Genomic DNA, 27,511 nt, shown 5'->3' with positions numbered 1-27,511 from the left:
GGGGTTGGAGGTGGGAGCAGGTGGCAAGTTGTTTATCTGCTCAGCTGTTGTGCATGGCCCGACAGAGACAGACAAAAGCAGCTGAGAGGAGGAAGGAAATAAAAGGTCTCCCTCACACTCTACCTTAAAGGTTTGTAACCATAGTACGAACAGCACCCAGAGAGTAATTTGCTTGGAGCAGAGGTCTCGACAGAGCCTTGGGGTGTGTGTGGCTGACTTAGTCTCTGCAAGGGCCCTGGGAATGCCCTCGGCATGTGTTAGAGCAGTATATTATCCTACAGGGTTTCTGAAGTGCCTTAATGGAGCCACACAATGTTTGCTGATATATATACTCATGCAAGTGCCCTGCTGTGTGCCAGCAGGAGCTTTGGCAATGGTCTCTAAGACATTAGTCGCTGCACATGCTAATGTGCAGGCAGCATCCCCTAGGATGGGGCAGCTGTGCCCCTGCCACTGCTCATGATAGTAAGCCTTGTGATGTGCCTGTCTTCTAAGTGCCTTGGCAAAACCCTTCGGGGACTTGCTAGCAGGCCAGGGAGCCTGGTTCAGGCTGGAAGGAGCTTTATTGTTGGCCTGAGTTTTGCCACCGCAGGTTATCTTTCCAAGACTAAATATTTCTACCTTACCCAGAGCCAGGAACTGTTGTAGGTGTTTTTGTATATTTATTATAATTATATTATTATTATTATTATTATTATTATTATTATTATTATTATTATTATCAGTAATGATTAGTTTGATGTGCAAGCTGAAATAATAAACACAGAAGGGGAAATACTAAGATGAGGCTTAATTTGCTCAAATGGCTTTAGACAAGGTTAATGCAAATGCATCAATATCAGTCAGTTTTTATTTTGTTTTCATTCTCATGTTGTTTCAGCGGAAGAGGTTTATACCTAACTGGCAGGCAGGAGGTTCCAGGTTCTACAGCAGGGGCAGAAGGGGGGGGGGGTTAAACTAATAGATCGCAGGGTGATCACAGAGTTTCTGATGTGAGAGGAGATTCTTACCCCTTAATTATTATTGACTGAGAACTGTTTTCAGGCAGCCACTGAGAACATAGTAGGCACTTAGGTAAACGCTTGTCTAATGGTACCTCCAACTGGAGGGGATGGGAAGCACTGACAGCCTCAGGGAGCTGACAGAGGACTGGATGTTGTTCATGGCTTGGGCAAGCTTTAAGGAGGTTAAAGGAAGCTGGGTGAGCTTTAATGGGGGGGAGAGGTTGGTGAGCAGTTGAGCACAGGCCCTAGTAATTCTCTCCAGTGGCGTAGCGTGGGTTGTCAGCACCCGGGGCAAGGCAAGTAATTTGCGCCCCCTAACCCGTGGATTTGCGCCCCCTAACCCTAACCCCCAGATGTTGCGCCCAGTGCGGCCGGCCCCCCCTGCACCCCCCACGCTACGCCACTTATTCTCTCTTTCTTTCTGAGAATCAAGGCAAACATTTTTAAATTATACATAATGGGATGCAGAGCATGGGGAAAGAAATTATGCCCCTCATCTCCAGTAGTATCCCAGGCACTCACATAGTCCATGCAGCACTCGTATATAGCTAATGCAAGTGCAAGTGAAGGGTGATGTGAGTGGAGAGGATCTCAGCAATAAAACGCTACAGGAAATGTGGTTTCTTTGCCACAAAAACTACCATAATGGAATACAGTGGTACCTCGGGTTACAGACGCTTCAGGTTACAGACTCCACTAACCCAAAATAGTACATCGGGTTAAGAACTTTGCTTCAGGATGAGAACAGAAATCACGCGGTGGTGGCAGCGCAGCGGCTGCAGGAGGCCCCATTAGCTAAAGTGTTACCTCAGGTTAAGAACGGACCTCCAGAACAAATTAAGTTCTTAACCTGAGGTACCACTGTACATGCAACAGTCTGCTCCATTTTTCTTTACAACAAGCCAGTTGTCTGGAAGGTTGCTAACTTTAAGCTATTAGCCTCTATCCGTATCTAGAAACAGACCCACATTCCGGGATGCTTTCTGGCTTGTGTGTGCAAAAACCTTATGGGGGGGATCACCAAGTAAAACAATGAGGGGCTCAGAGCAGCAGCAGAGCACACAGTGGCTATAATGTGCTCACAAGCCAGATGTGATCATAATAGATCTGTACTGTGCAATCTGCAGCTTTCCTATAATTATCAGAGCAACCAGCAAGGGCATGCAGTCCTTGCAGATCTTGGCAAAAAAAAAGCTCAACAACTTTGTGCAAAACTAAAAAAAACCCACAAGAAATTTTGTGTCCGGATTTTCACTTTTGGAAATAGGGCAACTACTGTGAGTCGTTCTGGGAGAGTGGGACATTGCTGGTTTTATTTAAGAACCTAATATATAACTTGCTAGGTACCAGCCAGCAAGGAACATATGAAGCTACCTTATACAGAATCAGATAATTGATCCAGCTAACTCAGCATTGTCCACAAAGAGGTTTTCCAGAGTCTCGCACAGGCGTCTTCTCCCAGCCCTTCCTGGAGATTGAACGAAATTGTTGCTTTTGCAGCTACGCCACTGAGCTTCTCTATCTTTTTATTAGTAGAGTGCATGCTTTGTACGTTTCAGGTCCTAAATCAAAACATCTCAGTTAGCAGAATTGAACTGCCTGTGCTTAAAGCTTTTGAGGAACAGCCTGCACTTAAGTTATTGGAAGCAGAGTTTCCTGTCAGGCAGAGTAGCCAGTTCAGCAAGGTCCAAATTGCTTGAATACATTCAGTGTTAAATAGAAAAAAAAACTAATGAAAAACCAATCCAACAACCTAGAAACATTTATTTAAAAGCACTGAATGTATTTTTTTGAAAACACTGCATGTGCTTTTTTAAATGATTGATCAGAAATATGACATCATTATGAACAAGGAACAAACGGGTATGACGAAGCTACTTCTTCATTCTGTTCACTTGCATTAAAAATCCCTGCTCATCTATAAAGTTCCTCAGGTGCCTAGGATAAGCTATAATAGCCCTTTTCAGACTTTCAAAATTACTTTCCCCATTATGGCTTACAAACATCAAGCTAGATTTAAGCTTATTGGTGTCTCTGTCATCTTTTCTCTCTTACATCATGGATGTAGGCTTATATTAGGAATCTATTTTCTTTATTATCTTATAAGTGCTATTGCAATGTTAGTCATGGTTTTGGCTAGAACAATAAACTTATGAACCTGAACTTGACTTTTGGAGTGCTCTACTGTTTCCAGGAGACGAGCAGGAAGCAATTGTGAGATGCAACTAATCTGCTGTACCTTTCCCACCCCCAAGTCTGAGGACCTGTTTTCACTTATACCCGTTTTACAGTCATGGCTTTCATCAGGAGATCATGGTAATTGCTGAATGTGTTCTAAAGTGTTCTCCTCTAGAATTGGCTTCCATCTCAGAACTACAGCTCCTAGGGTTCCCAGGGACAGGGAATGGCTGTTAAACCAGTTTATGTCTGCTGTGCAGAGTTGGGGATCACCTGTGGCCCTTCTGATGTTGGAGTCTAACTCCCATCATCCCTGATCATTGGCCATGGTGGCTGGGACTGATGGAAGTTGGGAGTCCCAATAACATCTGGATAGTTGCAAGTTCCTCATCCCTGTGTGAAGGTAAAGGTAAAGGGACCCCTGACCATAAGGTCCAGTCATGGATGACTCTGGGGTTGCGGTGCTCATCTCGCTTTATTGGCCAAGGGAGCTGGCGTACAGCTTCTGGGTCATGTGGCCAGCATGACTAAGCCGCTTCTGGCGAACCAAGCAGCGCGCGGAAACGCCGTTTACCTTCCCTCTGGAGCAGTACCTATTTATCTACCTGCACTTTGATGTGCTTTCAAACTGCTAGATTGGTAAGAGCAGGGACCATGCAACGGGAGCTCACCCCATCGCAGGGATTCAAACCGCCGACCTTCTGATCGGCAAGCCCTAGGCTCTGTAGATATACCCAGTGAGGCTATAGCTTACATTTCCTTTCCTTACCAGATGTGGGGAACCCATGGGCCATCAGATGTTTGACTCCCACCAGCCTTCTAGTCTGGCAACATCTAGTGATCCAGTTTCCCAACCCTTGTTATATGCTAATCTGCCTAGCTCAAAGGTGCTGCATGTTGACCCCTCTACCTATCTTCTGTTACTAGTTTGGTATCCCCCAGGCCCTTTGGCTTTCACTAGTATTTATGAGAACACATGCTTCCCTTAATGCCAAACTGGTAACCAGGTGATGGCAGGTAGGAGGATGGAGGATACAGAGTAGAAGCTGCAGGGTATGGAAGATTTCCAACTGATTGTGTTGACTTTGATTGAAATGCAAGGCAGGAAGATTGGAAAGGGGGGGGGACACTATTCACTCAGCCTCCTCCAGGCCTGGCTGCTCTAGGGCAAGCTCATCATGTGAAAGAGGTCTTTGTGTCAAGCTCCCTTGGCCCTCTTGTGTTGCATGCCAGCAGGTAGCAATTGTTAAGATCCTCTGAGCGGGGTCAGAGTGGAAGGAGGCAAAAAATGGCTTCTGTTGTCATATAGAACAGGGATCTTCAGAGGTCTTGTCTATAGCAACAATGCTGCAACCCTGCCCAGCCTAGCCTTGCCAACTTCAAAAGGACTTTTTTTGCTCTTTGTTAGCTTATTCTGGGTGGGTGAGATTCCTGTGTCAGCAGCAGAGAAGCTTAGCAAAATAAAGCACAGCTTAGAATAAGAAAGGGAGAGGGGGCTGATCTAGTCCTGACTGTTGTCTAAAGTGCTCATTATCAACCCTGTTTAGCACAAATAAGCCCCTGGAAATGCATCCTGAGATGGAATGTCCCAGGTTTTGTCTACCTGCAGATGAAGTTCCATTCCATAAATGGAAGCATATTTCTAGGAGCATCTGATAGAACCTAGTTGAAGGATTATTAATTGCAGGGATTTGGGGTTGTTTTTTATTTAGCGATTAGAACCTCTGGATGAGTAAATCCATAAAAATATTTACTATAGTGGTTTAAGAATTCCTGCCTGGTTTGTCCAGGCTACAGCCCCAATCATATATTTGTATTGTTTATTCTTCCTGGAACTTCTTTAGGAATGTATTACAAATCTGTGTAAAATAGGCAGACTATGATAGTGATTAACAAGTCAGAATATAATGTTCATGGCAGGCCTTTACTGTAGCCTGCTCAGAACACTTATGGGAAATCACAACTTCTGAAAGTTCAAGTACACGGAGATCATTTTATATAATGACTTGTTTTAACAAACAAAATTTAAGTGGTGTAAACTACTCTGACAGCCCATGGCTCATATATATGATGCCATAGTTTGTGCAGTTTGGACTCTGGTTGTGTAAGTGTCATTATGGATGCCTATTGGCTAGTGCCCATAACATCATTGGTGATGGTGACTGACATAACTCTGCCCTCTGTTTGCACCTTGTTTACTTCTTTAGACAAAACATAGAATCATAGAAATGTAGAGTGGGAAGGGACTCCAAGGGTCATTTAGTCCAGCCCCTTGCAACGCAGGAATCCTGCCAACAAGCATCCCCCTAGGTAGGTTCAAATCACCAAACCTCTGGTTAACAGCCAGACACACTGAGGCCTTCCATGAAGTCCTTACAAAATAAAAGCAACAGCAGCATAAACCAAAATATAAAATCTCCTTTGTTTATTAATCCTTTATTTTTCTACCCCACTTTTACTCTCTCTCAATTCCTAGGAGGGTGCACCCATGTTTCCCTTTTTTAAGACCGAAAAGTGCCAGAGACTAGCAAGGCATTTCTTCTTGCGCTGGATTGGGACTGATGTCCCATAGCACTAAGGCCCCGTCCCCACTACACATTTAAAGCAGAATTATGCCACTTTAAACAGTCATAGCTTCCCCTAAATAATCTTGGGAAATGTACTTTGTTAAAGGAACTGAGAGCTGTTAGGAAACACTTATTTCCCCTCACAAAGCTACAATTTGAAGAGTAGTTTAGCAATCAATCTCTCTTCCTAGGGAGCTGTGATAATTGTAGCTCTGTGACGGGAACTGGGGACTCCTAAGAACTCTCAGCATCTTTAATAAATTGTAGTTCCTAGGATTCTTTGGGTGCAGCCATGACTGTTTGAAGTGATGTTTCCATACATCCTAATTTTGTACATGTAAGTCTCACTGCATTTAATAGGCCTCTTACATAAGCGTATATGTAAACAGTAGTTCCTCTTTGCCCTAACTCTTCATAAACACCACACCTTTAAAACATGCCCCCCCTCGAAATCTAGGAACTGCAGTTTGTTAAGGGCACTGGAAATTGTAGTTCCCATGATACTTTGGAGAGTGTGCTTTAAATATATGGTGTGTACACAGTCTTCCCTTGCTTGAGCAGTGGTGTGTGTCTTAAATACAGGGACAATTAACTATTTACAATGGAATTAGAATAGGTTCTGTTTCATTTGTCCCGTATTAGAACAGTTTTGTAGCACCAGCCTGCTTTTCTATTTGCTGACTGGGCTCTGACTTTCTGCTTGTGAAAGCATTTTGCGTGCTATATGCAAGGATGGAAAAGTCAACAGTAAGTGAATTGCAGGTGTGTTTCTGTGTGAGGCTTTCATGTAATCTTTCACTACAAGCAGAGTGAGTTTTCTATAAATGCAGTGTGCTTGCTCCTGACTTAGTCAGTTTTCCCAAGGTTCTTTGCCACAAGATCAGGTTGCTGCTCTCTAGACTGTAGGATGGGCAGAGGATAGCAGAAAGTTGTTGCAATAAGTAGTAGCCATGGGATACTTTAAGAAGGAGCCCAAATATTGAAGTACAGTATATGTGAGGACACAATAGACGATGAGGGGGAAATGTACGGTACTTAACTCCCAAGCCCTCTCACATGTGGTTAACACTACTCTGCCAGACCACAACCCTGCAGGGCTTTCAGAAAGATATTGAAGATACATCCTTTTTGCCAACTTTCCCTTGATGTTTTTTTTAATTCATTATTGTTACCTTGCCCTTGCTATTGGTTTTGATTACATTTTAGCAATGTTTGGTGGGCTGCCTGTTTTATTAGTTGCTGACTTTCCAGTATTTTATTTTCATTGTATCTTTTGTATTCATTGCTTTTAAATTTTTATTGCATTTCTGTATTTTATTGTAAAAGGTAAAGGTAAAGGACCCCTGGACAGTTAAGACTGGTCAAAGGCAACTATGGGGTTGCAGCGCTCATTTCGCTTTCGAGGGAGCCAGCATTTGTCCACAGACAGCTTTCTGGGTCATGTGGTCAGCATGACTAAACCACTTCTGGCGCAAGCTGCCTTGAAAGAGTTTACTCTCAAAAATGGCATATATATCTTCTAATTAATTACTGAGTATTAAATCCAGATTTGTTACCCATGGCATTGTGTGTATTGTAATCAATGCACCACTTAAAGGCAGGTTTGGTGAACGTTAGGCAGGGTTCCAAATATGGCCTTCCTGGCCTCTCTGTGTGGTCCCTTGAACTCTTCTCAGGCAATACCTCTCATTAAACACCTATAGTGTGTTTAATTTTTATTATTTATTTTTGCGTCTTTGTTTTCTAGGTGCATCCCTCAAGTGATGTCTCAAATGGCTCAGAGAACTAAATGGCCAGTGATCATCATTTTCAGTTGGGTTTCTCTTTGTGTATCCATGCCATTATTGAATGAGCGGGACTTACTAATTGAAAAGGAGAATGCCAGTCGTGTAGGTGGAAACCTTGTGCTAACAGAACTTGAAGAAGATGCCAATAAGAAGCTCATGCATCTCAAAGAGAAGGAAGTAGCTGAAGCTATGAAAACAGGACTGTTTCCACCCAGCATGCATTTCTTCAAAGCCAAACACCTCATTGATCAAAGTAATGTTTTCAGCATCTTACAAAAGATGCCCAAAGGTAGTAATTCCAACTTGCATTCTTATGGCATCTCTCCGGGTGTTGTATTAAGTGAACTTTTACAGAGGCTCATGTGATTATACTGGAAGATTCTGTATAACAGGAGTGGGGAACCTGTGGCTGGTAGATCTTATTAGGCCTGCCAGGTCTCTGATTTGGCCTGTGAGACCATGTTGGGCAAACCACACCCACTAGTTGGTCGCCTGACATCATACATTGTCAAGCACAGAGATATGCTTGCTCCTTAAAGACAGCAGGCGGAAGCTTACTTCTGATGTTAGTGCTGTGGAATCATTTTTCAAGTCTTTTAAAGTAGGGTACAGTGGTACCTCGGGTTACATACACTTCAGGTTACATACCCTTCAGGTTACATACTCCGCTAACCCAGAAATCGTGCTTCAGGTTAAGAACTTTGCTTCAAGATAAGAACAGAAATCAGGCTCTGGTGGCGCGGCGGCAGCAGGAGGCCCCATTAGCTAAAGTGGTGCTTCAGGTTAAGAACAGTTTCAGGTTAAGTAGGGACTTCCGGAACGAATTAAGTACTTAACCCGAGGTACCACTGTATTGGAAAATATGCAAGCTCTTATATTAGAGCTTCAGACCTATTAAAATCTTTAATGAATATAGGGGCACATAGTCTGTGTGAATGCTGCATAAAAACAAAGTTCATCTCCACCCATAGTTTAGGTGAGCAATTTACTTACATGAGTAGAAATCTATTCCAAGCCTTACCTGGAGATGGTGGCGATTGAACCTAGGACCTTCTGCATATAAAGCATCTGCTCTACCACTGAGCTACAGCCTCTTCCAGTGGCCTATGAGTCCATTTGGAGCACAATCCATCTGTGTAGCATATATATATATATATATATAGAGAGAGAGAGAGAGAGAGAGAGAGAGAGAGTCAATGACCAGGAGAGAAGATAAGAAGAAAACAAAGCACATAAAACACAATAAAAGTATACTATTACATATACAGTTAAAAACAATGCAAAGTATTAATTTTGCCTTGTTTTTTACCATTTTAATATAATTATTTAATATTTTCATTTTTTTAATATGGCCAAAATAATACACACACACACACATCTGTGTAGCAGTACAATACCTCCAAGGGCTACTAGTCAATTTCTATTCAAGCATCAGCATGGACTGAGCTTTTGCCAAAGCCCATCAGCTTCACTCAAATGTTGGTATTGCCTGTGAGACTGAACTGGGTCATCTTCTTTTGTCATTTTTGACTGTTTGAAACTCTTTCCAGCACTCTGCAAAACTTTTAATTTCGATGGTTACTTGTGCTGGAGGATGCAGTCCATTCACCAGTGTTGAAGTAAGATTCATGTCAGTAAATGTGCTTCCTGTATGTGGAATGGGATTGGGGGATATTCTTGTCTTTTCTCAGGCAGGAAAATGTATTGTTGACCTGGCTTATCCCATCACAGTCACATCATCACTAATACCATGACAATATAGATAACTTCAGTTTTTCCAAGTACTATTTAAGCACTGTCATGTTTTGTTACACTTGTCTCCTCCATTTCCACAGGTGGTGCTTTACACTTGCATGACTATGCTATATTGAGTGTTGACTGGCTAGTGTACAATGCCAGCTACCTGCCAAACTGTTACATCTGCTTCACCCCTTTATGGGATGTCCGCTTCAAGTTCTCCAGTCCTCTTCCTCCCAAGGATCTGCCTCCTGATTGCAGTGAGTGGGTGCTGTTAGAGACCTACCGCAATAACCTGAAGGATATAACTGGATTTGATAAGAGGTAGGTGAAAGCTTGTGATTAGTCATAAATGAATTCCACTCTTATTCTGCCTATTCAACTGGAGCAAGAGCTGGTTGCTATTTAAATACATTATATACTGTACGTGCTACAATTTTATTCCATCTGAATCTCCATTTTGCTCTGTTAATGCAAGGCCTTCTTTATACCAATTGGACCCTTGGATGACAAGGGAGTAAAAGGTGTGCTATAGGAAGATAATGAGACTGCAGAGAAGCAACAACTTTTCTGCATCTATCTTCACAGCAGAAGATATAGGGCAGTTTCCTGTACCTGAACTAACTTTCACAGGAAGGAGTCTGAGAAACTGAGGCAAATAGTGGTGGTGAGAGACCAAGTTTGAGGCCTAACAGACAAATAAACATTGACAAATTGTTGAGTCCAGATAGCACCCACTCAAGGGCTCTCAAAGAACTCAGATGTGAAGTTGCTGGTCTTCTAACAGAAATATGTAACTTGTCCCTAAAATAAGCCTCTGTATCTGAGGACTGTAAAGAAGCCAATATGACACCAATTTTTTAAAAGGGAATCCTGAAAATTACAGGCTCAACTTCTGTCCCCGGGATACTCTTGTTAAAGATAAAGCAACCAAGCATATGAAAGAACAAGTCCTGTCTCATGAGAGTATCAACAAGCATATAAATAGCGATTACCTAGATGACATTGTGTACCTGACCTTTCAAAAAGCTTTCAACAAAGTACATCACCAAAGACTCCTGAGTAAGTTTAGCAGTCATAGAATAAGAGATGAGTTCTTCTTGTAGATCAAGAACTAGTTAATTAACAGGGAACAGAGAGCAGGAATAAATGAACAGCTCTCCTGATGGAGGGAGGTTGAAAGCAGAATCCCCAATAAAGAGTTTTACCATAAAGTATAGGTGTACCTGAAATATTTTTGAATTAATTCAGTGAATTAATTAATCTGAATTCTGTCCTTCTAAGACCTGGCAGACAGCCATGTTTAAATCATATTTTACATACATTTTGCATTCTGCTTACAGGAGATGAAGGTTGGCGGCAGGAAAATAGCGCCTCTCTCTGGAATGTGCTAGCCATAGCAACTGCTTTGCATCTTCTTACTTACAAAGCAGCAGCAACAGCCAATTACCGTAATTCAAATGGGGTTGGGGGCTTGTTTTATTTTTTATCTCAAATGTACTCTTACTTTCCTCATGTTTGCTGTATATGGTGAAGGAGGAGAAAACCAGGGCAGCTTGATTTACAAAAACTGTAGTGACAGAACACTGCAGACTTTAGAAGTTAACTCAAAAGTTAACAGTGAGTGTATACTTAACACATATTGGTGCTATAGTAAATTTGAAGTTTTATGCTCACTTATCAGGGAGTAAGTCCTGTTGATTATGGCGAGATCTGAGTAAACTTGCATAGGATCAAACTTCTGCCCTCTCCGCCCCACAGAGGACCATGCTGCCCAAGGCTTGTGAAAAAGACATTACATAGTATCTTCCTGCCTCCCAATTTACCATGAGATCTTTCTCATCCTCCCCTCCCCCTACCTGTCCCCTGAGCTTGAGGAGATTCTGTCTTTTAAAATTCCCATTATTTGGCTCTTGCACTTCAGATAAGTTTGCAAAAGATGCCTCTGGCACTTCATTGATTCCTGGTTTTGAGGGTCACCTGGTTGCTATGTCACCACATAAGCAGTTCTCCTCTGAATAGGCCTGAAATGCCTGTTGCTGCCAGATATATAAACTAGTTGAAAATGCTGCTCTGTGTCCCCTTCTCTAGCTATGGTCCATTTCCTTTCCATTATGTGGCATTGTTTACAGAGTACTTTCTTGCCTTGCCCGATCTTTTGTGTGATAATGTAACGAAAGACCCCCATTGTCATGCAGAAAAGGGCAGAATTAATGTTGCTGTGGAAACTTAACTCTGAATTCCTCAACTGGTGGGCAGTTGTTATTTTTTTGGGGGAGGAATTACCCTGGATGAGGTAGGCCTACTGGATTTCTTTGTTTATACATAAGACCCCCCCCAAAAAATGTGTTTAATAAAAGTAATAAACTACCAAATGGAGTGAAAAATAGCTGCAGCCCAGCACAGGAAGGAACTCCTAAGGTAGGATAACAGCAGCTGGCATATTAAATGTGTGGCAGGCAGACTCCATTTTGTGATCTCCCATCCCATCTGCTGACCAGGCCCAATGCTACTTTGTTTTATGGCAATTGGCAACTCAGCCACTTGCAAGCTGTAGGAACACAATTTTCCTGATGAACGATAAAGATTTTTAGGCAAAGATAATAAGTATGAATTCAATCCAGATCTCACATGTGTGATGATGTGTACTTTTAATTCCTTAGGCTGAGATTAGGCAAAGCACCAAACATAAACTGCTCTTTGGAAGTGGCCACTGTTGTCATAGCAAAGGAATGAGGGAAGCCTAGGCCAGAAGCAAGCAACTTGTTCATTATTAAGGGTCCTGATGGAGAAACAGCACGAGCCAGTGTCTCTCAGACATAATTTGCATATTTTGTGGCATACAATGAGCATATTTGCATATTATTCACATGGGTGTGTGATATATGCCAAGCCACAGCTGACAGGCATGTTGTTCTTACTCTGAACTAGGCAGAGAAAAAGCCGCAAATGAGAAAACGCTTGTTTTATAGTCCCTCTCAAGCAACAACAGCAATGTTCAGTGAACACAGAAATCATTAGATACAAAACAGGATCTACCGTATATTAGGTTGTTAAAAATTGTTTCTGAGTGTTTGGTATAAATAGGGAAGTGTTCAAACTCGTTTCTGTAATAATTAACAAGAATCAGTTAGTAGAAAAACTGGAATTATTAGGCTGGGATGCACTTAATAGATGTGTCCATGTATGATAGACAATATATGCCCCACAACAGGACTAGGCAACCCGTAAATAGAAGACATTTTCAAATAAAGGACAGCCTTTCAAAATAGAAGACTGTCCTCTCTAAAGTTGGGCCCATGGCCTTATTATAGACACAGCACTCTGTTAAGTTTAATCACTTGTTCTTTTCCTTCTCATGCTGTCCTTCACAGTGTATGGCGTTGGCGAATTATTCATGTGGACTCTAGCTAAGTATTATATTTTTATTGTCACTGTAGGCAGACCCACACTGTACTCTTAAAGCACATCCCATGCACATTAAAAACTCATAACTTTCCCCAAAGAATCCTAGGAACTGTAGTTGCCTCCTCACAGATGTACTATACCCAGCATCCTTAACTAACTGCAATTCCCAGGATTCTTTGGGGGAAGTCATGTACTTTAAATGTGCATTGGGTGTCCTTAAAATGTATGGTGTAGATCTCCATTTGCCACACATATGATCAAGCAGGTGCACTCAACAAGGGCTTGGGAGAGCTTGCACTGCTGTAGGAAAACAGTAGACTGTGAGATTCCTCGAAGAGGTTGAATGGGCAAAAAGAAAAGAAAAAAGTCCGCTTTCTCAGTTGGGCTTGGGTCAGCTAAATTCTGAGCCCAAAGCCCATCACACACTTTCATACTGGCCCGGGCTTATCAAACACACCCTACATGGCAATGCATTACTGCACATTGGAGTTGTGTGGTGGTGTTTCATTATTCTGGTTTGGTGGTATTTATTTTATTATTTTAATTGTATATTATACATATTTTTGTAAACTATCCTGAGACCACTTGGTGGAAGGTGAGCTATAAATAAATATTCATTCAAAACTGCCAGCTAACACTTTAGCCTGCAAACCTGTGCGCACTTTACCTGGGAGTAAGCTTCACTGAACACAGTAAACATGCACAGGATTATGCTCTTAAGGCTACAATTTTAAACACACTTGAATAAGCCCCATTAAATTATGTGGAATTGATTTCTAAAAAAATTCACACCCATTAGGATTGTACCACACATGTGTTAGGGTAAATAATATTTTTTTTGTATGAATACGGTTAGCCTTGAGTATGTAGTCAGTAGAAACTGTTTTAGGTTTCTGTCAATTGAGATCATAGACACAAAAGTCTTACAACTCTCTCTCTTTTTCTTTCCCTCTCCGCCCCACCCACCTCCAGTTTGTTGAGCAACTTCACTCTAGTAACAGATATTCCAGAGGTGACCTACCCGTCTCAGACTTTCATCTGGAAGAGATTTGAAAATGCCTTCATTGCTGCTTCTGGCCTTATCAGCTATGCACCTGTGTTCAAGGCCTATTTCTACCAGGGGCTGTTGGAGCTCTATGAAGATAACGTACAATATGCTGAGATAAGGGCTATGCTGCCACCGGTAATCTTCTTCCTTCCTTCCTTCCTTCCTTCCTTCCTTCCTTCCTTCCTTCCTTCCTTCCTTCCTGGGGCTCCTCTTCCCATCCAGGGAGATATTTGGTGACCAATACCTGAGTAGACCTGTTGTACTACTTAAAAAATATTATTATTATGGGTACCTAAAATGTCTTGTTTCCCAGACTGGTAACTATGGCACTAACATCTGCCCATTAGCTCTGCTCCAACCTTGTCTAGAGATAATTTAAACTAATGTCAGTTAAACAAAAAGTAGTTAACTCTTATGCCTAAATAAACCCAGTATCTTTCAGGAATATGTAGAATCCTAATTGTTTTGAGATGATAGAGTAGTAGTCCAAAACCTCATTATATGATCTCTCAGCACAGATTCAGCTACTAGTTATTCTTATGCTCACAACCTTCCACACATCCCTCTTGCCACTGGGTTGGTAACTAGGGGAAAGAGGGCAAGTAATTAGCTGCTGATAATTAATATAATATAGTCAATTCTGAGAGTATGACCTATAGGATCTTGCACATATTAATAGATAGTTGATTACAATGCTAAAGACCACTATCAGGACATTACTTAGACAAGGATAGTAATCTAGGGCAGATTATCATACTTTAACATTTAAAATAGGGTCGGGGAACCGTTTTCAGACAGAGGGCTGCATTCCCATCTAGGTAACCTTCTGGGGGCGTCAGAGGTGGGGTGGGCCAGAGGCAAAAGTAGGTACTGAAACTACTAGTGTAAATTTTACCTTTGTACAGTAGGCTAGTTCCTACAAACATTCCCACACCCACCTCTGTTATCTGCCCAGGCATCCAAGATGTATTATCAGAGTTCAAAGGCATTCATGTCAGATATGAAGTATTCTCCTAAGGATGTGACCGTAGAAGAAGGTGTGTGGCATTGTCCCAAGGGCTAGATAGAAGTTCCTCAGCCCAATGAATAATTTCCAATATGTCATACAACGTCTAGAGCAGTGTTTCCCAACTGGGACCCATATGGCCCCCTGGGCCCCCCAAGATATTCCAAGAGGACCCCGGTAAAAAATGTGTAAATGGGGGGGCACGAGGCTAGGGGGCCACAGAGGGAAATGAGATGTGAAGGGGGGAAATCGGTTTTTTTTAAAAAAATAATCTTGAGTGGCTACCTATCCATTTAGTCAATCACAAGCGTGTAAGGGGGCAGCCCACCAGGGCCTAGCACTCCTTTTTGCCACATGTGTTTTATTGGAGCAGTTCTGGTTTGTTGCTGGTGGGAGAGGGCAGCCTGGACCTGACTCTGCAAGGCGCAGGATGCAATCCACACCAGAGCTTAGCTGAGCAGAGTCATCTGGTGCTGCTGACTTGCATCTCATAAATAACTGTCTACTCAGAAGAAAGCCACACTGAGTTCAGTGGGCCTTACTCCCAGGTAAGGGTGTGTGGGACTATAGTGTTTTTCTAGGCATCCAGGGCTCCTCCCTTTGACAATATCTTTTTTGCACCAGGTCAGTGAGGACCACTTGTTTTTTTTTAATTATCCCCTATATACAGAACTCCGTGTGCACCTTTGGACTGTCTCTGTAGGTTCCCCCCTCCTTGTCAAATAAGTGGGCTCAAATAATTGTTGTTTACTTTTTTATAATACATGGAAGATGGTTCTCCCTTGGAAGGTTCTGGACTCTGGTTTCTAAGCAAAGGTTGGATGGCCATCTGTCATGGATGATTTAGCTGAGTTTCCTACATTGCAGGGGGTTGCACTAGAACTATGACCCTTGGGGTCCCTTCCAGTTCCATGATTCTATGTTTTTCTGCTTCAACAATACTTCATTACGTTCCTATCATTTTATGTAATTGTATTTTGTATAAATTATACAAATTATAAATAAAAGACTGCACTGGTCTGAGCAGTCCCCCCCTTCCTTTCCCAGTGAAAAACTTCTGTTTAGTGCTAAATCGGAACATACAGAAAACCCTGGGGAAAAGCAGGGGGACAAGAGGAAGTGTGGATTAACTCTCTGCTTGAATGTGCAGGTTCCTTGAGGGGAGTTTGCAGCCACTTTGCTCCTCCTCAGTTGTTCTTATTAATGTACTGAGCTAAAGCAAGGTTTGGCTTAGCTTATTGTCCAAAGCTGGACTCATGGTTGAACCTGGGCTTGAAACTGCAGTCAGGAACAAAACTTGAGGAGTTCCAGTGCCGATTGTTCTTTTCTTGTTTTATGACAGACTGCCCCCTCATTTTCCTTTACCTTTATGTTTGCATATTCTGCCCACAGGTATATGAGTTGGATGGTACCATGCATGACAAATCCTGGTCTATGGCAGTTTATCAAAGCACAACCCAACAGTTTGTAAAGGACCACCCAGACTTTGTTAGTGCAAAGATTATATACACAGCACACAGGTAAGGAATATCTAGATGACTTTGCCAGAACACATATATTTGAACTTATCTAATTCACATTTTATTGTTGAAAGAAACTGCAGGTCATTATAGATGAGAAAAATACATTCAGTTCAGAAAAATTAACAAAAACATCTTCGGAAAATTGAATGAAAAGAAGCCCACCTCATTTGTGCTCATTGAAACAACCTATGATATTAGTGCCTTGTGATGATGCCAGTACTTGTATCCTCTGGCTCAGAAACATGAACCTTGGAGAGTTGTATTGTTTGCTTCAAATATGAGGTGAACATTACGATTCTATAATTATTCTCTGGCTCAGATTTTAATGCATAGCAGCACATCATGTTCCAGAAGGGGGAAGCCATTTCCCTCCCTCTATTCTATTTCCTCTATTCTACTTATTGCTGCTATAGGAGCCACAGTCAACTGTGTGGATGGATAGGAGTTTGGCTGGGAGAGAAGAGGGAGGGATTTGGAGACTCATAGGTAGGTGTGTAGGAGGGTGGGTGTTTGGAAGCTCATGAGGGGCAGTGGGGTAGAGGCTTGATGTTAGCACAGGTTGCATGGGATATTAATCTACTTGGATTGGCTCAAACTAAGATGAGATATTGCCCCATTTTGTGGAAGAATACTTTGACTTATTTTAAAGCAGTTACATTCACACCTTGTTGTCCGCTGCCTTTAGTATTTGATAATCTCTGACACAGCTTAGGTGCAGCAACTTCAAAATAAACCCCTTTTAGCTTTGGACCTCTATGAACATCAACAGGTTATAGATATATTTTCTGCTGGTGACACCGTAGTCAAACTCTCAGCTAAATTTCCCCTTGCTTATGAAAGTAAGGACAGCTGAACAACTAGTGGAGGAGAGCCTCAGCAACGTTACGCTATCATATGCAACATATTGTCTTATACTCATTTCCACATCCACTATTACCCATGCAGAAGAGTTTAAGTTCTTCTGAGGGGAATTTAATTTAATCAATATAAAAACATAATTTTCATACCTATGATTGTATTAAAAACAAAACTGTGTGCTTTCGGCATGCAAAGAGCTCTATTTGACAGTAGTCTCATAAAAAAATTGAAAAGTCTCCGTATTACATCTTTTGTTGACTCAGATGGTTAGTGGCCAGTACTGAGCTTCTGCTCTGTCCATCAGAAATAGCACTTTTAAAAAATCCTCCTAACTCAACTGCTTTAATGAGAAATATTTAGGTTCTGTACAGATCAGCTAATTTAGGGAGCTTGCAAAACACCATTCACACTGCTAATGAAGTGGCACCAATCAGCTGTAAATCCCCTTTTGGTTCAGCTGTGTCTTTACCTGCCCCACACCTGACATCATATAAGATGGCAGGGTTAGGCTAAGTGGGCGTGGTTTGGCCAAAATAGCATTGCGGGCAGAATGGGGAGGCCTGGGCACTGGAAGTTCCTCACCACTGATGTAAGACCTCTGATTCAAATGCAGATTGCCTCATCCTCTTTGCTCTTTGCTTTTCTTTTGTGCTCTAAGTCAGCTGGCCATGTTATGTACTTATTTCTTTCTGAAACAACTTGCAAATTTTGGTCAGAGAATTTAAAACTCTTTAAAAATAAGCTGCTCTGAAAATGGGAGAAGTCAGCTTTGTGGTTGGCACAAGGACTACACAATTAGTGCTGTGCAAATTCAACTCTGAAGCAAATGGGAAGTACAGATTTCCTGTGAGTTTGATCAGGAGAAGTTTGTATCTGTGCACAAAAGATGGTGAATGTGGTGCGCTTTCAGAGTGGACTCATTGCTAGAATTATGTACACACCAATGCATGTAACAGAAAACATCTAAATATCCAGTGGCTGATTCATAATTTGAAAATAGCCTTTTTAGACAGTGCCTAGTTTTTTTCTCCCTCTCTTGGTACTCTTCTCCTCCTGTTAATTTTCAGAAATGAGAATGTCCCCCAAATTGAAGAAGCTGTCCGTGCAGCTGTGGCACTCAGAGCAGAGTTCCCGGAAACTATGGCAGGCTTTGATTTGGTAATCTCCTATATTTCTTACTTGGTTTTGTTTTTTGTGTTAGAAGGAAAGCAGGGCACAATACGATGATATTTATGGTGGTGGACACAGGTTTCCTTGGGCTACAATCCTATCAAAACTCTCTTGCATGCGATGTAATGTACCTTTTGACCATATAGCTGAGGCCATGACAAATTGCTGCAGCATCTGAGGTGAAATATATTTGATGTATGGCATTCCTTGGAAATACTTCCTACTAATCCTTGTGAAGTAAGAAATGGAATCATGGAAGTCAAGAACTGGAAGGGATCTGAAGTTTGTCCAGAGCCCTATAACCCTGCCATGATCTTAAGGCAGACAGGCATGTCTGCAGGGTAGAAGGATACCAACAGTAATGCAGCTCCCTGGTTATGGCTTTCAGCCGCATCTTCAGTTTACCCAAAGCTGAGTTAGAATCGAGATTTCCCACCCCTGTGCAACATGCTGCCTGAGGTGGGCCATCTCATGTTGCCTCATTGGTGCAACAGCCATGTTGCGGCAGCAAGCTAGCTTAGGGGCTGCAGGACAGACCACCCGGCATACCTTTCTAGCCACTTTCTACCTCTCAAAATTTGCCGCCTGAGGCAACTACTTCACTCTGCTTCATGGTAGGGCTGTTCAGAGCAGTTCAATGAGAAATGTTTCACTTGTGCAGTGTAACATGGGTAAGCAGGTCTCCTTACCTATGTTTCAGTGCCTTGTGTAGTTCTGTCCACTTAAGAAACAAAGGAAATAAAAAAAGATGCTTGTTGCTGCAAAGTTATGGCTGCAGATTATTTTTACCTTATTTCACAAATTGAACATTGGGTTGAAATGATTTTTAAAATAAAAACATAAGTTATGACATTTCAGTGCAGGTTCTTCCTCCTGATCTATAGAAGATCTAAGCATTAAATGCTTATCAAGAACAATTTCCTCCTCAGGTTGGCTGGGAAGATGGAGGAAAGGCCCTCTGGGAACTAAAGGATGCCTTGACCCTTCCGGAAACTCTGGGAGATAAATTGCCATATTTCTTTCATGCTGGTGAGACAAGTAAGTACGGGCACATCCCACTAATGATTTGAGGTCTTCTGTCAAGTAAGCATATATAAATTTTGTTAAACGAAATAAATAAGAGTAAGGGGTAACTAGAAGATGAGGACTGAAATCCTACAAACACTTATCTGTGAGTAAGTCCTATTGAAAACAGTGTTGAAACTGTCCCCACACACATTGAATGGATATTCAAATTGTAATAAAGATTTGTATATAGAAGCATAAGAGTTGGAAGGAACCCTAAAGCCCATCTAGTTCAGCCTCTTGCCAACACAGGAAGTCTATTGCTGCATGTCCATGGCAGGTGGTCATCCAGCCTCTACTTTAAAAAAATCTTAACAAAGGAGAGTCCATCACCTTCCAAAGTAGTGCCATCAGGAAGTTCTTTAAAAGCCTTCAAATCCAATCTATGTCTGCAAAGCACGTGTGTGTGTGTCTGTGTGTGTACGCACACACATTTTGTAACCGACCAAAATGCATGCATCAATTTCCTTCACTGCCTTACTGTTTGCGACTCTTATATGAGTTGGGGGCCATAGGCTTGCAAGAGACAAATAGGTCATCTGATCCAAGACTTTCTATTCAACCCTACATGCTGCTGCTGTAGCTGCTATTTATGCAGTACAATCTACTAGCACTAATAGCTATGTTCTACCTCCACTGTTAGAGCCAGTATGCTTCTGAATGCCAGTTGCTGGGTATAACAGGTAGGGAGAGTGCTGTTGCACTCAGGTTTTGCCAGGCCTGTGCAGAGCCTATCTGAGGGGTCTTGTTAAAATAAAGCTATAAACTCAAACAGAAAAGCAGCCAGCCCTTGGGAGGGCTCCCCAGCTGACTTAGCCCTCCAAGGCCCAGGCCAGGTGTACCTGGCTGCCACCCCCCCACCTCCCGACCTGGGTTTTGTTTGATGGCTTCCCCTATACATCTGGTTGGCCACTGTAAAAACAGGATGCTGTACTAGATGGCCCCTTGTCCTGATCCTTCAGGGCCCTTCTCATACCCTCCAGCATTTCTCCGATGAAAATAGGGACGTCCCATTCCACAATGATAATTTTACTATTTATACCCCACACTCTGGGCAACATAATAAAACATTAAACATTAAAAAAACTTCCCTATACAGGATTGCCTTCAGACAGCTCAGGGATCAGATAACTCCATACCCTCTAAAATTTCTCCAATGAAAATAGGGACATCCTAAGAAAAAGTGGGACATTCCAGGATCAAATAACAAACTGGGATGGCTTCTCTAAATCAGGGATGTCGCTGGAAAATAGGGACACTTTGGAGGGTCTGTCTTCTTATGTTCTTAAGAGAATCAAAACTGAGCCTTAAGGTAGGGCTGCTGTATGCCCAGGATTTCAAAGGTGAAATTTATGTCTTGAGGGAATTTTCGAAAGGCGGATCTTTGGCAAGTCAATTGAAAAATGTGGTGTTTGGTTTTTTTTGCTGTTTTATAAAAGAAAGCTCAACAATTTCATGGTCATCCTAAAAATACCTCAACAACTTTTGGTGTGTCCTGGTTTTTACTTTTCAAAATATGGCAATCCCACAGTAAGGAGAAGTACAGGTAGAAAGAGTCTTGTTATACTCAGGCCTTGCCTGTGAATTTGTTATAGTCACCTAGTTGGCCACTTTGAGAACAGGAAGCGGGACTAGTTAGGTCTGTGGTCTGATTCAGCAGGGCTTCTTATATTATGATGTTCAGAACTTTCTGATGACCTTTTTGATGAAACTAGATAAACAGTATTCTGCCTTTTTGCATACTTTGGTGTGTGTGTCAGTGGACCAATCTAATATTACAGCTGCAATCCTAGGCACAACATACATAGAGGAAAGACCTATTGAACTCAGCTGGACTTATCTTTGATCACACATGTATAGGATTGTGCTTGTACCAGTCATCTGAAATGTACTTTCAAAACCCCTCGTGATAGGCATGTTGAGTAGCAAATAACATTTTGCCAAAGCCTGTGGCGTCTGCCAGAGTTCACGTGGATTACTGTTTTGCATAAGCAGTCCTAGAATGCTTTGCCACATAGGAGCCTCTGCTCACAGAGACTTAGCAGGGTGACAATCTGCTGCTCCATCTGTGCTGCAACAAAACAGAAAACGCCGACTCAGACAGTAGTGTCGGCTGAGCTATTACTAAGATGTCAGAGGAGTTTTCAGGGAGGATGATTGGGTCACATGGTCATGTTTGCCAACTTTCTGCAATATAGTTACAGTGAAACATGGTTGTCGGAAATCGAAAGGTTTTTCTAGTACCATGGCAATAAAGCCTTGAAACATTGAGAACGGAAAGAAGGCACCCTTTCCATTCATCGGGTGGTTAAGGGTTTGCTGTTGGTTGATCCTAGGTATTGGATGAAATCTGAGTGGCTAATTTGCATTAAAAGCTCAATACGGAAGCCGTGTGGCACGTTCAACTTCTGAAAAGTGTTCAAAAGCCAAAGCACTTACTTCCAGGTTTTCAGCATTCGAAAACCAAAACATTTGACTTCCGAGATGTTCAAAAACCAAGGTGCCACTGTACTTTGCTTTCCCAAGCACAGAATGGTTTGCCATTTTGAGTGGAGTGGGCCACCTTAAACATGGTATTGATGTGCACAGGAGGCATTAAATCCTCAAGAGTGCCAGATGCAAAGGCTGGATTTTGGGATTCATGGCCATGAATCCACTTGGCCGCTTTAGGCATGTGATTTAACTTGACTCGCATGGTTGGTAAAATGAGATGCGGCAGAAAGAAAACAAAAACCCAACAAAGCAAATAATGAAAAAACATCAAACTTAGACCACAGAAAAGTTCTGGCAATCCCTTTTTTGGCCTCACATAACATTACTCTTTCAGAAAACAACTTATCTGGGTTTTTCCTCTATGTATTTCGGACCATTGTGACAACCATTTTGTGGTTTTATATTGATGTAAGAATTCTCTTTATCACTCAGACTGGGAAGGCACCTCTGTAGATAGAAATTTGTTGGATGCTCTGCTGTTGAACACCAGCAGGATTGGCCATGGATTTGCCATTACCAAGCACCCAGAAGCTAAGAATTTGGCTTTGAAGATGGATATTCCTATAGAAGTCTGCCCTATTTCTAACCAGGTACTGTTCACACAGAAGGGAGCCTGGCCCTGTAATCTGTCTTTGATAGCAGGATTAATCCTGAGGTGTGTTTACACGTGTGTGTCTGTGTGTTTAAGCAAGGATAATGATACTGATAAAAATAAGAATGATGCATGATAGATATATATAATTGCAGGATATATATCAGTATCATTATTGTAAAGCTTGGGGGAGAGGAGTAAATAATTATACTTCATATATTTGATGAAGTAGACTGTAATCCACAAAAGCTTATGCTGTAACAAAATGTACTAGTATTTTAAGATACCACAAGACTGTTTGTCAGGACATCTGTGTACTGTCTTCAGCAGTTTGAAATCCTGCTGATTTTAGTTGGAGAAAGATGCTGCCCAGTGTGCCAGTGTCGTGTAGTGGTTAAAAGCGGTGGACTCGTAATCTGGTGAACTGGGTTCGATTCCCTGCTCCTCCACATGCAGCTGCTGGTGACCTTGGGCTAGTCACACTTCTCTGAAGTCTCTCAGCATCACTCACCTCACAGAGTGTTTGTTGTGGGAGAGGAAGGGAAAGGAGATTGTTAGCCGCTTTGAGATTCCTTAGGGTAGTGATAAAGCGGGATATCAAGTCCAAACTCTTCTATTTACTTGGGACAGTCTCCTTCATTTAAGAGTGCATACAATTAAAGGCTATGTACACTTGTGTGGAAGAGGTTCCATTGGACTCAATGGACTTACTTGCAAGTATGCATGCACAGGATTGAGCCACAGAAGTGTTGTACTTTTCTAGAGTGCAACCTATGAGGCAGGATTTATTATTTTGTTGTTGTTTAAATTTCTATACCCCCCTTCATCTGAAGATCACAGAACTGCTTACAATATAAAAACAAAAAATACATACTATAACAACAACAACAACAACAACAACAACAACAACAACAACAACAAAATGCCCTTTGAGGCCCCCTCCACAGTTTAGAAGGCAATAGATTGTTTAATTAGCCAAAGACTTGGGAGAAGAGCAATGTTTTTGCTTGGTGCCTAAAGATATGTAACACACACACACACACACACACACACACGGATAAAATGGCAGTATTTACTTATCTCAGTTATGTACCTCTTCAAGGTCCTGATGTTAGTATCAGATCTCAGGAACCATCCTGCTGCAGTCCTGATGGCAGAGGGTCACCACATCGTGGTTTCCTCTGATGATCCATCCATCTTTGGAGCAAAGGGTCTGTCATATGACCTTTATGAGATGTTCATGGGCATTGGAGGGATGAGTGCTGATCTGAGGACTTTGAAACAACTAGCACTAAACTCTCTAAAGTAAGTATTGTTATTATTAATTAATTAATAGAATTTGTATACTGTCTGTCATCTGTAGATCTCAGGGTGGTTTACAGCATATAATTACAATATAAAAACCACAAAATACATAATAAAAGTAAGAACAACAACTAACCAAAAATCCCTCCACGACACATTTAAAAGGGCATCGGATGTCAACCACCCAAAGGCTTGGTTGAAAAGGGACATTTTTGCCTGGCGTCTAAAGGTGTATAATGAGGGTGTCAGCCAGACCTCACTGTGGAGAGCATTCCACATACGGGGAACCACTGCAGGAAACAATAAACAATGTATGGAATATGCACCAAATATTTAAAATGTACCAATAACCAGGTCAGGAAAAGCCTGAGCAAACAAATCAGGTTTTAACAGTCTTTGGTAGCACCCTGCTGTGGGTGCCTCCCATATAGCAAGGGAGGGGAGTGTTTAAAGAGTGGGTCTCACCACAGAGCAGACCCTTTCCTGTGTTGCTGTTAGGTGACATACTGTAAAATGCAGCACCACAAGACCTCCTTGTTAGCAGGTCTGTATGGGGCTAGGTGACTTTTTAGGTATCCTGGTCACAACTTATTTATAGCTTTTTAGGTTAGCAAAAGTTAATTGAAACTGGCTTAGAAGCTAATGGCCAAATCACTGCAGTGCTTCTTAACGCCTATGCACCACAGAATACTCCACTTATTACCCTTACTGCTGCTGTGCTCTGCACTACTTGCCCACATTGGTAAATAAGTTTATATGATGGTTAGGTGCGAGGTCTATCAAACATGGACCTGGTAAGTGGTAAAACAGCTCCAAACATGATTGGCTTATCCTTCTCTGAGCTTGAGACCACAGCCATGACAACTGTAATTCTAAGCACACTTACCTGACAACAAGTCCTGTAAATTCAGTGAGATTTTCTTCCTAGGCTGCACCTATATACCCAGTGCAGCATAAACAGTCAATTTGCTGAGTTTTTATTTCCTGCTCTTTTCTGGCTTTTGACCTGATCATCCAGCTTTTAAAGCAGTTTCTCCTCCTCTGACCTGGACTTCTTTTCTTTTCACAGCTACAGCAGTATGCAACCTGGTCAAAAGAAAAAGGCCCTGGAGATCTGGCAAAAAAAGTGGGACCAGTTCATAGCTTCAGTCTGTGCAGCAAGCTAGTCACAGAGGCACAAAAGACTTCTTCGCTTTAAGCATGGTACTCTGATCAGATGACATCTAATGTCAATATAAATTTGTCTTGTCTCTTGTACATTTCAGTACCTGAGCAAAGTGCCCTTTTAATTACGCTGCAAATGCTCCAAATCAATGACTGATCAAAATGCACTCCTTAAAGGTGGAACTAGGTGTGCTTCAACTCCATCAGCTATTGCTGTCCTGAACCCTTCTTGTCATCCCTAGATATTTAGCACAAATTAGGCCTTTTAGCCCTAGCTAGCCACTGCCTTTGGTAATATTTTGTCATAAAATGTGCCTTAGGAGCTTGAAGAAGCCCCTTCCCCTCAAGCTAGAAAGGTAGTATTCTAGTTTTACCATGCAACTACAGGAAAAGGTATAACTGGGCTACTTCCTTTGGAATCCTGAAATTCTCAGGTTTTATTTTAAATGACAGGTTTCTAACCCACATGATATCTTCTGGCAGCCCAAACTTATATAAGATTTAGCTGCACAAACCCATTGAAATCAATGGCCTTAATAAGTACCGTATTTTTCGCTCCATAGGGTGCACCGGACCATAGGACACACCTAGTTTTAGGGGGGGAAATAAAGAAAAATATATATTCCCCCCCCCCCCAAGGTCCAGGAGCGGCGGCAAGATTTCCCGCAACCTCAGAGCCACTCCCGCCGCGCTCAGAAGGCTTGCGGACAGCTGCCTGAAGCCTGGAGAGCGAGAGGGGTCGGTGCTCTCGCTCTCCAGGCTTCAGCGAAAGCCTGCATTCGCTCCATAGGACGCACACACATTTCCCCTTCATTTTTGGAGGGGGAAAAGTGCATCCTATAGAGCGAAAAATACGGTATACCATAGGATTGAGCTATGGAATCTCAACTACCTTGGCAGAACTTCCAGTACAGGAATAAGGAAACTGTGGCTTTTCAGATATTGTTGGACTTTAACTGCCTCAGCCCAAGTCAATGATCGGGGTGGTGGAAGTTGGAAGACCACAGATTTGGAGTGGTGCCATGCTTCACTCTTTGCCCTTTTTCATAACTAGTAGAAACAAAACAGATTATGCAAACTATTCCTTTAATATGCATTGTTTATCAGTTGCAGAATTCAACCCCCCCCCCCCCGCCTGCGCAGGATGCTAATCTGAAACAAACAAATAAACATCCTTGATAATTGTAAGCTATCCAATTAAAAACATCTTAATCAGTTAATCTATGACTTGTATTTAATTAATTGATTTAAGTCTGCTTATATTTGCAAATGAATAAAACACACAATCTGAAGAGAAATAACTTCATTTTATGCAGTGTTTTCACATATTGTCGCAGGTAACTGACTTAGAAGAGACATTATTTCCTGTTTGTCAAAAAATGAAGAATCTCTCTTCTAAGACGACCCTGTCATCTTGGACTTAGTCCCATTGTTAACATTTATTAAAGATTGGAAACCTCTCATAGACGGCATGAAAAAGAAAAAGAAATAATGACATTTGGATCTGAGGACTGAAGATGATGTTTTATATAGAGTGGCTTTATTAGGTGTTTATTAGGTATACTGAAGTGGATGAAATGAATAATATTTATATAGTGGAGAGATGAAGAATCAGAAATTCTTTAGCTTCTGAACTTTTTTCTCTCTTCTCTCGCTCTTTTTTCTCATTTTCTCCTTTAATTCCTTTTCTATTCCTTTTTCATTATCCCTTCCTCTCTCTTTCTTTCTTTCTTTCTTTCTTTCTTTCTTTCTTTCTCTCTTTCTACTCTTTCTTTCTCTTTCTCTTTCTCTTTTTTTTGACTCTGGATTAAGGTTTTAGTTTGGACCAAAAAAAAGAAATAAGTGACAATAATCTTAGTATTTTTATTTATAAACTCTAATAAAATTTATTTTTTAAAAAAGGAATTACTGGTAACCACATTGAGCTGAGTAGCCTTTACTTCTGAGTAGACCTACATAGGATTGCATTGTGAAATAATAATAATAAATTGCTGGTTGTTTAACTGGGCACACTTTATCACTCAATAGGTTTTAAAACACTAAATTTTATAATCTAATAAATGTTGCCACTGCTAATTGTGAGCTGTTTTGAAGTTTGTAACATAATCATCTACACAAATCTGTTCACACACAAAAACTGCATCTAAATATTTCCCAGTGAGGATGATCTTCTTCTTCTTCTTCTTCTTCTTCTTCTTCTTCTTCTTCTTCTTCTTCAACACTGAATCCTTTTTAGGACTATTGCAACTATCACTAAGCAAAATCCACCAAAATCAACAAAAAATAGCAGTGTTTTGACTTTGAAAACGATGTGACGTACAAATATACAAACGCTTCAGATAAACTGACACATTTTGTTTACAGCAGTAATGGTCGTTGCACAGATTTGTTCAAGAGTTTTGGCATTTCAGGTCATGCAAGGAAGGAAATGCAAGCTACATGAGCAAATATAAATAGCCTTTTCCAAAATACAGAAACCTGCCTACATACTTTAGATATTTGGGATGGGAGCCTCTCTGTGTGCTGCCAACATCAGAGGTACATTTGGCAGAACACAAGAGAGGGCCTTCTCAGTGGCTGCGTCTAGGCTCTGGAAACCTAGGGAA

At 41.6% G+C, this 27,511-nt stretch overlaps 1 protein-coding gene across 1 annotated transcript; it reads left to right on the top strand.

Moving 5' to 3' along the window:
- Positions 1-26,981, top strand: ADA2 (adenosine deaminase 2). The gene is made up of 10 exons (XM_081927150.1): positions 1-130; positions 7,497-7,825; positions 9,372-9,597; positions 13,654-13,864; positions 16,128-16,255; positions 18,184-18,274; positions 19,216-19,324; positions 22,277-22,434; positions 23,539-23,741; positions 24,811-26,981. Exons 2-10 carry the CDS (start codon positions 7,513-7,515, stop codon positions 24,905-24,907), a joined length of 1,536 nt encoding a protein of 511 aa, XP_081783276.1. The 5' UTR covers positions 1-130; positions 7,497-7,512; the 3' UTR covers positions 24,908-26,981.
- The last annotated feature ends 530 nt before the right edge of the window (positions 26,982-27,511 follow it).

This window comes from Podarcis melisellensis (genome assembly GCF_964234715.1).
Source record: "Podarcis melisellensis genome assembly, chromosome: 10".
In the NCBI taxonomy this organism is placed as follows: domain Eukaryota; kingdom Metazoa; phylum Chordata; class Lepidosauria; order Squamata; family Lacertidae; genus Podarcis; species Podarcis melisellensis.
The sequence above is the reverse complement of the archived record's forward strand: the minus strand, read 5'-3'. Positions and strand labels throughout refer to the sequence as shown.

Coding starts and splice junctions, on each gene's coding strand:
- ADA2 (XM_081927150.1), top strand. CDS start 7,513: ATGTCTCAAATGGCTCAGAGAACTAAATGGCCAGTGATCATCATTTTC. Junction 13,865..16,127: donor TAAGGGCTATGCTGCCACCG/GTAATCTTCTTC, acceptor TTCTGCCCACAG/GTATATGAGTTGGATGGTAC. Junction 19,325..22,276: donor CTTTCATGCTGGTGAGACAA/GTAAGTACGGGC, acceptor TTTATCACTCAG/ACTGGGAAGGCACCTCTGTA.